The sequence below is a fragment of the Nanorana parkeri genome, unplaced genomic scaffold, assembly GCF_000935625.1.
Source record: "Nanorana parkeri isolate BGI_ZX_2015 unplaced genomic scaffold, ASM93562v1 scaffold128, whole genome shotgun sequence".
NCBI classification, from domain to species: Eukaryota; Metazoa; Chordata; class Amphibia; order Anura; family Dicroglossidae; genus Nanorana; species Nanorana parkeri.
In genome coordinates, this window is record NW_017306396.1 from 1,016,544 (window position 1) to 1,028,464 (window position 11,921).

General features: G+C 41.2%; 1 protein-coding gene across 1 annotated transcript in view; it reads right to left on the reverse strand.

Annotated features, from left to right (window-relative positions):
* Positions 1-3,387: 3,387 nt before the first annotated feature.
* MCM10 (minichromosome maintenance 10 replication initiation factor) overlaps positions 3,388-11,921 on the reverse strand; it is a 23,861-nt gene continuing 15,327 nt past the window's right edge. The window contains exons 14-19 of the mRNA XM_018553710.1: positions 10,747-10,888; positions 9,305-9,420; positions 6,895-7,008; positions 4,916-5,061; positions 3,988-4,030; positions 3,388-3,479 (exon numbers count right to left, since the gene is read on the reverse strand). Of these exons, the coding sequence (XP_018409212.1) occupies positions 3,396-3,479; positions 3,988-4,030; positions 4,916-5,061; positions 6,895-7,008; positions 9,305-9,420; positions 10,747-10,888 (645 nt within the window). The 3' untranslated portion in view covers positions 3,388-3,395. The remainder of the gene's footprint in view (positions 3,480-3,987; positions 4,031-4,915; positions 5,062-6,894; positions 7,009-9,304; positions 9,421-10,746; positions 10,889-11,921) is intronic.

Consider the following 11,921-nt stretch of genomic DNA (forward strand, 5'->3'; position numbering starts at 1 on the left):
AAACATTCCCTAGTTGGCTACTGCATGTGTGTGTGTGCGCAAATACTTAGATTTTGTACTCCTCAATACTGCCAGCTTCAGCTTGCAGAGCTTCCCCAAACTTTGGGATCTGGGAGCACTCACTGTAGTGTCACGTAATCTACATTGGGACTACAGGTCCCATGATTCCTAATGCCCAGCCTCTCCTCTGTCTTTGCGCATGCCAGCCCACCTAATAAGAGTCAGGTGGCTATTGCATCAGGACTAAACATGCCAAGATTACTCACACCCAGGCCATACGGCGCACGCATCCCTATCCGATCAGGGGAGCCTCCTGCATCCTTGCGCCAGCCCATACTGCAACATGTGCCCGCTCTAATAGTGAACACTCCTCCCAAACCTTTGTATTCACTGCCAGGATTATACATGTCAGGGTGGCTCTAGGAAGATCCTGAATGGCAGCTGAGCCACCCTATAGGCAGATATAACAAAGATATAGATTTTGTCTGAAGTCTGTGCTGCAAACATAGGGTGGAGAGAGAAAGGGGACAGTTATAGCAGAAGACTATGAGGTATGGTGTTACATATACAGTTTTTTAAACAATAAACACAATAACACCAACTCTTTGATGAGACACAAGTTAAATCCAATACAGTTTTACTAAACAAAGCAAGCTACAGAAGATGGTTTTCCAGTCTTTTGATTTGTAAGACACCAATGACTTTCCTAAGCACTATCTCTAATGAAACAAACTAATTTGGGACACAGAGCAGGGAGTATCCAGCTAAATAGTGCACTAACTAGATATAAACAGGGGGGGCATACCAAAGGCACAAGCACTGCTGTGGCAGAACACTCCCCTCCAAGTACCAGTAGATACCACTATATTAACATAAAGCAATACAATGCAAAACACATCATATATAGGACAGACAGCGCAGATAGCTTAATGTACACATTATCCCAAACATGGTAGACACAGATCCGTTTAGTGCAACTTGTATTCAGGATGTTCTGTACCTAATGCAAAATAAACAGATGTCACCAGCACACCAATAGTATTGGAGTCAAAAGTGTTCGTTTATTGGAACATCATGTCACCAGAACTAGTGCTTTTGGGGCCACGCAGGGTCCCCTTCATCAGTCTCGTCATTGCTGAGCCTGATGAAGGGGACCATTCGTGGCCCCGAAAGCGCTAATTCTGGCGACATGATGTTCCAAAAAACGAACAGTTTGGACTTCAATACTATTGGTGTGCTGGTGACATCCGTTTATTTAGGACTGTTTGGCGGCGCCATCCGTGGTCACTGCGAGCACGCCACCCTTAATTTGGGGCTTCCCGGTAAGGAGTGCGGCAAGATATTTCTACGTCTATACCTAATGCAGTCCCCATGTAAAGGACTAGAACTGGTCTGTAAATGTGAAAGTGTTTTTACCAGACAACTAGTAGGCTGCATAGATGGATCGATCATTTATATAGCTCTGTATGTAGATCTATCCATCTTGTACATTGTTTTAACAGCCGGCTAGAAAGAATAGTTTCATCCAGGTCTCCTTAAAATTATATCTGAGAAAAAGGTTTTTGGACCCTTAAGATGAAGACCATATCATATTTTACAAGGATAGTATATATAGAAAATATAGAAATTGAGATAAAAACCCCAAAACAACAACCAACAGTCTAACAAAAACAGAGAAAACATTGATGTTGCTGTACCTTGAAAGATTGCGAACCCTTACGCCTCATTCACACACAACGCAGGAGCAAAATTGTATATTGCGTATATGCGTGCACTATATGCAATCCCAGAATGTATAATTTGTAATAGAAATTTTAATGAACTGTATGCGTATACGCGCACGAACATGCGTAGAATACGCAGAAATACGCTGCTCAGACGCATCTCGGTTCCATTGTGCTTTTGCGCCTTTTTACGCTACGCAAATATACGGCTCCATATGCAGCTATGTGTATGGAGCCATTTGTTTGCATATGCTGCATATGGGACAGTACGCACGTATAAGCGCGAATGAGGCCTTATAGTAACCCGTTTATTAGCATTTACTGCAGCCAAATGCTTTTTGGAGTTGACAAATCATGAACTTTGGTTTGGAGATCACAAAGTGTTTGGTAAATGGAAAATAAAGAAGGGTGCAGGCCATGGTCCGCTATTAAAGGGGGTGAGATGATAAACAACAAACAGGAAAAGTATTGTCTGAGATGGTTTAATAACATAAAATGGTATACATAAATACATACGTAGCAGCAGTGCACTGCATTCATTTGCAGCAGGTTAAAAAATCACAAAAGAACATATACATAATTTACATTCGTTACAATAGTGACCATACAAGTCTACTGCTTCACAGTAAAAATTAAAAAAGGTAAAATGCTTTCTGCTGTCCACACAGGAAGGTTTTCTGGCCATTTCACATAATATTGACATTTACATCCCACAAAGTAAACAGACTCGTCATCAGCTGTGCCAACATAATAAAAACACTAAAAAGTCAAACCAAATGAAAAAGGAAAGCAGTCAAGGGAGAAACGGATAGACTGCCATTGCTAACCTCTGAAAATGTTTGTTTCCAGTCAGACATGCCAACCAGTTAGCTTTAATACTTGTAGTCCCGGCAGAGATCTATACAAGGACTTTGTACCTTTCTGATTTCCACACTTCTTCCGAGTCGCTGACGTTAAATAATGAAAGTACTGGATCTGCATAAGTAAGGCTGCCGCCATTTACAGGAGTTCAGCTTTGGCAGCTCCATATTTACTGAGACAAGTTCACTTTAGAGTTAGTGGGCAAGGGACGACTGATAAAGCCCATAACATATCCTAGCAGCCTTGTGCTATACTTGGCTTCTTCTTGGAAAAGCAAACTAGAATATCGGTCTTCAGTGGACATGGTGTGAATTTGATGGGACTCCAGGGGCTGCTCAGGATCCTTACTCCAATGCCTTTTTCAAACCCAAATCATATTGTTTAAAGGCAGCCAGTTAATTAAATACCTGCAGGATTTGTTTTTAATCTGCAGTGTAAATATAAGTGTTAAGATGTACATGTCACCTTAAAGTAGCCTTGTGGTTACTATAAGATTTATACTTCTTGAGGCCAGAGCGGCTCTGACAGCTGTGGCCTATCATACTCGGAAGCCGCAGTGTTTCTCTGCCGCTCTCTCCCCTTGCACTTTTCCAGAATGCTTTGTATTTTGTGAATGGGTAGACAGTAAGCAAAGTGTTCTGTGCATGGGCAAAGGAAGGCCAGACAAGCGACAGTGTGACTTCAGTATGATAGCTGTGGCGCTAGAAGTAGGTACGGCTATAGAATCTGGCCTGAATACACAATGTCCAACACTCCAGATAAAAAAAAAAATCCTGGATTTCTGCTTTAATTGTGAGGTATGTACCCCATCTATTGAAGGCTATTGAGAAATCTGCCATGTTCCTCTCCTCTTGGTAGCAGCGTTTCCCCTCCAATTTTTGGACCTCGTTTTTCCTATTGGCAAAAAAATAAAAATAAAGAGCATACTGCATTAAAATGAGAAATCTAAAAGCAAATGCCTCCGAGCATGTTGGAAAACCAGGCAGGAGTTGTTCAAATAAGGTGATAATGCTTTCCAAAAAAATCTACTTATCATTTCAAATACTCCCTCCTTTAAATTCAGAGATCATTCCATCTGACAAGAGAAGAGCTCTGTACTATACTGCTCCCCCCCACAATACTACTAGTACACAGAGGAATAAAGTACTGTTATCAGTTCCAATGATCAGGGGCACACGTTCAGTACAATTACACCAGTCTGACCACATTGGAACAGTTCTTTTAGCTCCACATGAGCCTATCCATATTAGTTGACAGAATGGAACCACTGTACTATATACAACCAGTAATATTCCTCAGTAGTGTATTGTCATCCTGCATTATGGGTGTCTGGGGAATAAACTATAAAACAAAGCTGAAAATCGATTTGATCAAGTTGAAACAGTTGATGAAGTACACCCACCTTAAGCATGCCATCTCTTTCCCATTTGAACAACCCGCAGGTGCTGGGGAAGAAGAAAAAGAAAAGCAAAAAAAAACCACAGTTAGACATTTTTCCATTACAACTAAATATGTTTAAAATCAAACAATCAAGGAAGTCAAGGTTTATTCAAAAATATAAAGAAATAATCCTACCCAGTACCGAGAATAACAGGGCTACAAATTAAGAACCCAGAGGCAGAGATAGGACCCCAGCTTGCTACTTTAATCCGATTAATTTCCCAACTGTAATAATTGGTATGGATGCTTTAACACTTTCACTGCCACCGACGTATGTCATATGTCGCTAGCAACGGGCTCCTTTAAACAGACTCCTGGCAACTCTGTTTACATGTGTAAAGGTGACTGTTGACTTTACATGGAAGCGCCTTTGGCGGCTGAGCTCAGTGCATTGCCCAACCCCTCTCGCCTTGCTTCCCGTGCTCCACTGCCCCTCCTGCGGGCCCGGGACCAGCATTTCGGGGGTCGCCAGGAAGCGGGATAAGAGACCAGCAAACATCCATTCACTGATCTCCTCGATGAATGGGACAGTCCCCTCAGCTGTCATTACTCGGCTGCAGAACTAGCTTATTTGGAGTGGAAAGGTGACATTAGTTGTGAATAAAGAGTACCCCCTCACCACTAGCATGCCATTACATAGGGGGCTTGTAATGGCGCTGGCATCTGCTATTGATTACACTGCACCGGAAGCAGAGGCTTTAGTTTAAGTGCTGCCCAACACTCGGCAGGCTGCATATTAAGGCCGACGTGCTGGGCACCAGGATTCGATACCCACATAAGTAGCAGCACAGATATAACCACAACAATTCTGAGATCTTTGTAACAAGTTTGCGTCAGACTAAAAAAGGATCCTGCACGAAGACATAAAATGTGATTTAGGAGACTCGTACCTGCAGCTCTTCTTGGGAAGTCTGTCTAGAGAGATTGTTCGGTTACCACATGGACATTTGAAGAAACGTTTCACACCATCATGCCAGTGGAAGTCATGATTTTCACTTACGCAGGTATCTAGGGGTTTATAGTGAGTGTACTTGCACTGTTGACACAAGTGGGGGAAAAAAAAAATCCATCAATTTTGCCTTCCACAGTATCTGAAGACAATGTGGCTGCAACCAACGTAGGATGCAACTTGTTTTGTTGTTATTGGGGTGAGGAAGGCACAAAACAAAATGTCAGGTGCTTAGGTGTTATCTTTGTACCCCAGTGTGGATATTACCAATCTCTTTCTATGAGGTCATCAGGACCTTTAGTGAGGAGAAAATCTCCTTGCTAGGGACACACATGGCTTTATCACCCCTGCACGCTCTAAAAAATGAAACTCCAAGGATGGGCACAAGAGCAAATTAAACCAGAAAAAGGGCAAAAACTACATGACCACAGAAAATGAGCTCCAGTCACTTTTAGTGCACGTAATGTGATTTTACACCATATTCAAGACTACTACACAAACATAATGATCGGAAATGTTGCTAAAAGGTGAACGCATTGTAAAACACACAGCTAGTGCTTAAAAAAAAAAAAAAATCACAAAATATTTCAGAATTTCTATAGGAGAGAATCTTAACTGGGGTCTCCAGTAGAAGAAATATGTTTGTTACCCATATTCATTTCTTTTTGGTCAATTCATTTATGTTATAACTATTATGTTTATAGGTTTAGTGTGTCGTTAAAAGTACATTGCTTTTGATCATAAGTTCCTATAAACATTTAAATGTGTATAAGTTAATACCTTAAGAAGGAATGAGCCTGGATTCCAACCTGTGTGTTTAACCCCTTAAGGACCAATGACGGAATAATGCCGCTATGGTTGTCCGTGCTAAAAGGGCCCATGAGGGAATAATTCTGTCATGGGTCCTTAAAGAGAACTCTGGGGTAAGTGTTTTTCCCCATAGTTCTCCTAAGGGTCATGAGAAGACATATACTAGCGTCCTCTCGTGACCCAAAGCTCAGTAGCTCGCGCTATACTGAGACCGCCGCAGCCGGGACGGATCCCAACATTGCTGTCGAGATCCACCCAGCTGCGTGAATGACAGCTGGCTCTGCCTATCTAGGAGGCAGAGCCAGCTGTGCCCGCCCCCTCGCCGTCCGTTCCGCCAGTCAGCGCTGGAGGATCGGCGCGGGGGGATCCCGGCAAGGAGTGGTGATTGACAGTCACGGCTCTCTGCAGGGACATGATCGAGAAGTGAGCGAGCAACGGTATGCGTTTGCTCACTTCTCGAACTATTGAGCCGACATGTGACAGTTTCATTGTCGGCTCGAACTAGGAGGGTGAGAGATTTTCACTCCTCATAGTTGTCCTTTTGTGTGGCATTTTTGTTTTTTGTGATAGCGATTAAACTTTGAAGACAAAAACATACTGAATTCTAGAATTGTTCCACATTGAAATTGTGACCTGTAACTACCAAAAATGAACTGAAGTCCTAGACATATCATGTACTCTGTAAATCAGGACAAATAAACTAATTTATTTTGAATTACTTTTCTTAAGCGGCATTATGTACACATTAGTATCCGCAAAACTGTAACAAACCTTTTTTTTTTGTATAATATATGAGAACTTGTATATGTCACATCAAATTAAAGCCCTTTGTCATTTAACAAACGGTATATGGTATGTGTTGTGCAAGAAATAAAAAAGATGGAGATTGTGGTGGAACACACATGGCAAAAATTGCTTTGGTCCTTAACTGAAAGGCAATCATCTGAAGCTTGGTCCTTAAGGGGTTAACATTAAAATAAAATGCACATAAGTGCACGCTATACTGTTGCACTGATTTCAAAATCTTTACAAAATAAAACATAGTCCGTATGCTAAAATGTTCCGATTATGAAGAGAAGGAATAGTATGATCTTTGGTCACAGCACTCACTGTTTTGCAGGTCACTACACGACACTTTTGCTCCCTTATGCTCTTCATCTTTTCTTCCAGTTGTTCTTTCGTCACAAGGGGTTCAAAATATTGTTCCTGCATTTCTGCTTCAGCCTAAAATCAGAATAAAATTCAGTTACAGCTTACAAACTCAAAGCTACAAGTGAAATGAGCAAACTGCTAATAATATCTGGAAAACACTACTACTGTGCAAGTCAAATCTCCTACATCTAAAAGGAAGAATACAGTGGCCAGGACTGGGAATACCTGGCCCGATTTTCCCAGATCAAAAACAAAAATAATGGAGGTGCCCCTGTTCAGTATAGCTATACCGAGCAAAACCAAAGGCCATGGGCCTGTAGGCTGTGCCTTATGCAAGCACTTCAAGGATTCATTTGTACTAGAGTTTACCTAGAATGTACTCTTCACAACTTGAGTTCCTGGAACTTTTTCTCCCTAAAACCCGAGTCCCAGACCTCCCCCCCTTCCCCCTTTTGGAGAGGTGTCCGTTACACACACACACACACGTTTTGTAGTCTGCCCTAACACATTACACATTGGCCTTTAACTCGGATACCTATATTATTTCCTTGGGTTTTATAGGAAATAAAATGTAATAGCGAGAGCACAAATTAGCATGACAGCTACTTGTTCATAGGTCTGCGACTGCTAAAGATTCACATTTTATTGTGTTCATCTATGTCAGTATTTGAAGTCTGTGCAGTGAACTCAAATGTTATTCAGATTATATGCACAGGCTGGACAGAGCTGCAACAGGTCCAGCTCAGGCTCCGTGCTGACAGGCAGTGCGATGATGCAATGTAAACAACGAATACATTACTTTCTACAGCATGCTCCTATGGAGCGATCTGTAGACTTATGGGCAGCCCAGGAGCTGATCGTTTCCTGCTGGGAATTGCCGATTCCTGGTGCTGTTTTTAAAACGGCACTTAGATGAATAGCAGCTCTCCCAGCACTGTTTTAAAACGGCAAAGGGGACTCGTAGTTAAATAAAACCAGTTATCCATGAGTATCTATTCTGAATCGTCATTTGTAATATGTTACAATGCAGTCTAACCAACCACTCAGGGATCACTTGTTGATTCCGTGTTCTCTCCCTAACAGAGCAGGAAAAAGTTGTGGGCTGCAAAAGTTGCCCTAATTCTTGACTGAGCTCAGTGATAAAAAGCAAAAACAAAACAATAGAATAAAACACATGAAAAATATATATATTTTTTTAAATTGAGTTTTGTTCGCCTCCTGAAGCTCAGAGGGTGTCAGTCAGCCACCCTTAACTCAGGCAGGAAAAATAGACCATCGGCACCTTCCAGCCTGTCATTTCTGCTCTGCCAAGAAATATCAGGGCATACACCAAGGTAAGGTTTCAATATAACAGGCGAAGATTCAGATTCTTACAAATGTCCTTTCCTGACGGTTAAAAGATCCCAATAATACGGAACCATCCTTTGATCTCGACCACCATCATGATTCCTGGAGTGTCATGCAACTCCAACACGTCCTGAGGGCTATTGCAAATCCCCAAGCCCTAGATAGACCTCTTACGGACTATGAAAAGATGTGTAGGGGGACTGTGCCCACACGACATGCCATATCCCTTTTATACAAACTGATCAGCACTCCCTGAGTTAGTGAAGTCACAACTGCCACAACACAAATTTGTATTGCTTGCAGAATTTCTCTTACTATATGCGCACCAGATGCTAATATACGATACAAGTAAACACCTTTTGATTGTTTGCACATCAGCACTTTTTCAGTCCTTTTATGGTACTTTATATTCATTATTGGTAGGTTTTTTTGAAGACTTACACACACGGTGTCACTCATGTTTTGATCCATATATATTCACATATTTTCATATTTATCTCAAACCTTTAGCGCTGTGACAACACTTAACACTTTCACTTTACACCTCTCATAGCAGCTTTAGGATAATTATTTGACTTTTAGTTTACTTTCCAAAAGCGCAGATTTTTTGTTGCAAACAAGTAAACTTATGTTTGAAGATAACCGAACGGTCAAGTATCCATACAATGCTTCTACTGGAATTAAATGTGACCTTGCGGTAGCTTCTGTAATCTAGGTTTCAATGCTCATGACTGTTTCTATGTTATGTTTGCTTTGTCAGTTAACAAACTAAAAAAAAATAAAAAATAAAAAGAAGATCCCAATAAACCATATCCTACTAAATAACTGATCTGCAATATAACAACAGAACAAAAAGAAAAGTCAACTTTTTATGCTCATTGCCTAATGTGCCAATTAAAGCTGAAGGGAGCTTGAGTGTTTCCATTAATAGGATGATCTAGTCAACCTCTGAGGTTTGCAATCTCCAGCAAAATACCGGGAATATTTCGTAAAAAAAATAAAAATTAAATACACCAATTACCTCCTTCAGGACACCTGTATGCTTTGATTTGGCTTTTAGAATCTTTTGGAACTCCTCAGACTGTAAATAAGCAAGTTGTTCCTTTTGTCTCTTCGTGGCTGGTTCTTCTTCATCAGCTGGAAAAAGCAATCACACTAAATGTTCAATACACCATGCTAATTGCTCAAGAGAGTAGTGGACATTCAAGAACACATTTTTAGGATTCAAGCCAAATTCCCTTTTTGACTACAAAGGACGTGTCCTACATGTCATAGCAGCCAAAAAGTTAGAACAATCTCATGGTGTCACAATGTCACGCAGACCAGGACATTGAGGTTTCCCCAAAAGCTAAACTGTGCAGCCCTTATTTGCTTAAGGGCTTGCTCACACCAATTACAGTGTGTTCCAGCGCGGTTAGCTGCTGGAACGCACTGTATGGCATACTAAACTCCGCCCTGCGTTTTGAGGCAGGAGGGGGCGTGGCGCTGCAGTCAAGTAAATGGCCCAACAGCCACGCCCCCTGCTGCATGCCCCCTCCCATCCCAAAATGCTGGGGAGAGTTTAGTATGCGATACTTGTAATTGAAGTGAACAAGTCCTAAAGGTTGTAGAAGCCACTGCCAGTACTGGTGAAAGCAATGCATCGTTGCAGGTGTTTTTTTAAAAGGTACAGGTTTATTGGAGGACACAGAAGAGCTCAGAAATATTTGTCCTGGCCGAAGGAGGCTTTCCATCCCTACAGCCCTGGGCAACACCCTTATTGCAAGATGGTAATAATTAAAAAAAAAAAAAAAAGGAAGAAGAAAAAAAACCCCCCCTAATAAACCATGCACACAACATAACAGGCAAAAACACAGTAAAGATGTGTGGTAAGAAGAACTAGTGAAGAGTTCTTCTAATGGATACATGCTGGCCACGCAAGCAATTTTTACGTTTGCATACAGATTTGCAATCAACTAGACCCTCTGACATTACAGTGATCTCCTTGTTTTTGTTAAGCCCACAGTTGAGAAAACACCAACAGTAATTTACAGTGTTATTCATAAAAGGGTGAAGTTTGGAGAAGGCAAAAGTGAACAATCTAGAACAAAGTAGCCGATTTACAAATATTCTCCAATTCAGCTCACTGTCCAGTACAGCCAAGTTGTCTTAGATTGTTCACGTCTCCTGCCTTCTCCAAACTCTTCACCCTTATGTGACTAGCCCTGTAGATGTCCAAACTCTTATAGCCAGGGCAAAGATAATTTCTATTGTCTGCAGTGGCCCCAGAAAACATAAGACATCCTAATTGCCCTGAGATAAGTCTTACGAGTTTAAAAGTAGTTTAGTATGCAGCTCTGTGGTCTGTTTTAGAACAGTTTTGGGTCAGAAATTTCGCTTATGTTGCAAAGGACTCAAATAATGGTAGCTTCCGTGACAGATTGCTTGCAATTGTGTTGAAGGCTGTCAGTCAGGGCAGATTACCTTCAGGTGACACGGAATCTCCATTTGCCCTTTCAGCCACTTGCTCAATGTCCAGTGAGCTGGAACGCTTTCTCTTGATACTGTTAGGATCTTCTTTTGTGGGCATTTGCCCTTTTGCTTGCAATTTCCGGAGAGCAGCAATCTGTAACGGAAGAAAATAACGACCTTAAAAGCATGACCTATGTATTATTAAACTAGCACCAATACTACACCCTAAGTGAGCTTTGCGTTTCTCTAAATAGTTGGCATTAGCATAGCTAATAAAAATGGCAACTGGAAAACATATTTCCTGCATTTATAAATGCGCACAATCTTTGGCTCAGAATGGTCACCTGACGGCAGCATCAGTCAGGAGTACTTAAGATCATACCCCGTACCTGTGAAGGGGGCGTTGATATGCCCAATATTATTACACACACACACGAGACTGTTAATAAAGATTCAATGTGCAATAAGAACAGGAAATGTTTGCTGGACATTTGTCTGTCTGTATTTTATGGAATTCATTTTCAAGGAGGATTTGTCCTACGTGTAGTGTGGTTGATGAGTGAATCTTGTTTGCATATAAATGTGATGTGCAGATTTTGGAATCTCTTGTATGTGGCTGTTGATAGGATTTTCAAAACTGATTTACCCAAGTGAACAGGGAGAATGCCCTTTGAAAATGATAGCCAAAATGCCATTATTTAAAAGTTAATAATTGTAAGAAAATTCACCCATCTGTTCAAACAATTCACCCACCAGCAGACACATTCAAAGTAATAGATAGATTCCAATAAGATCTGCCTGTCACATTAAAGAAGGTTCGCCCATCAACATCCACAGAGATTCCAACAAGATTTGCCCATCGTGTTTAAATTCAAACAAGATTCGCCCATATGTCGCATTACTAGAGCTGCAACAACTAATCGACTAAATTGATGAGAATAGTTGGCAACTATTTTCATCATTGATATTTGCCATTCGTACAGCAAATATTCACTGTACGAATGGCAGAACAACTGCTGTATAAATAGATCCCTGGTTTACATTGATAAATTAATCTGCAGTTGTGAATATCTAGCTGAATGTTTAAGCACACTCAACTGAAGCCTCTGACACAACAATGTGTTACCCAGTGGGCTGTGTCCAACAAGATAGGAGATTCTCTAGCTGAAACACTATCTTCCCCCCCC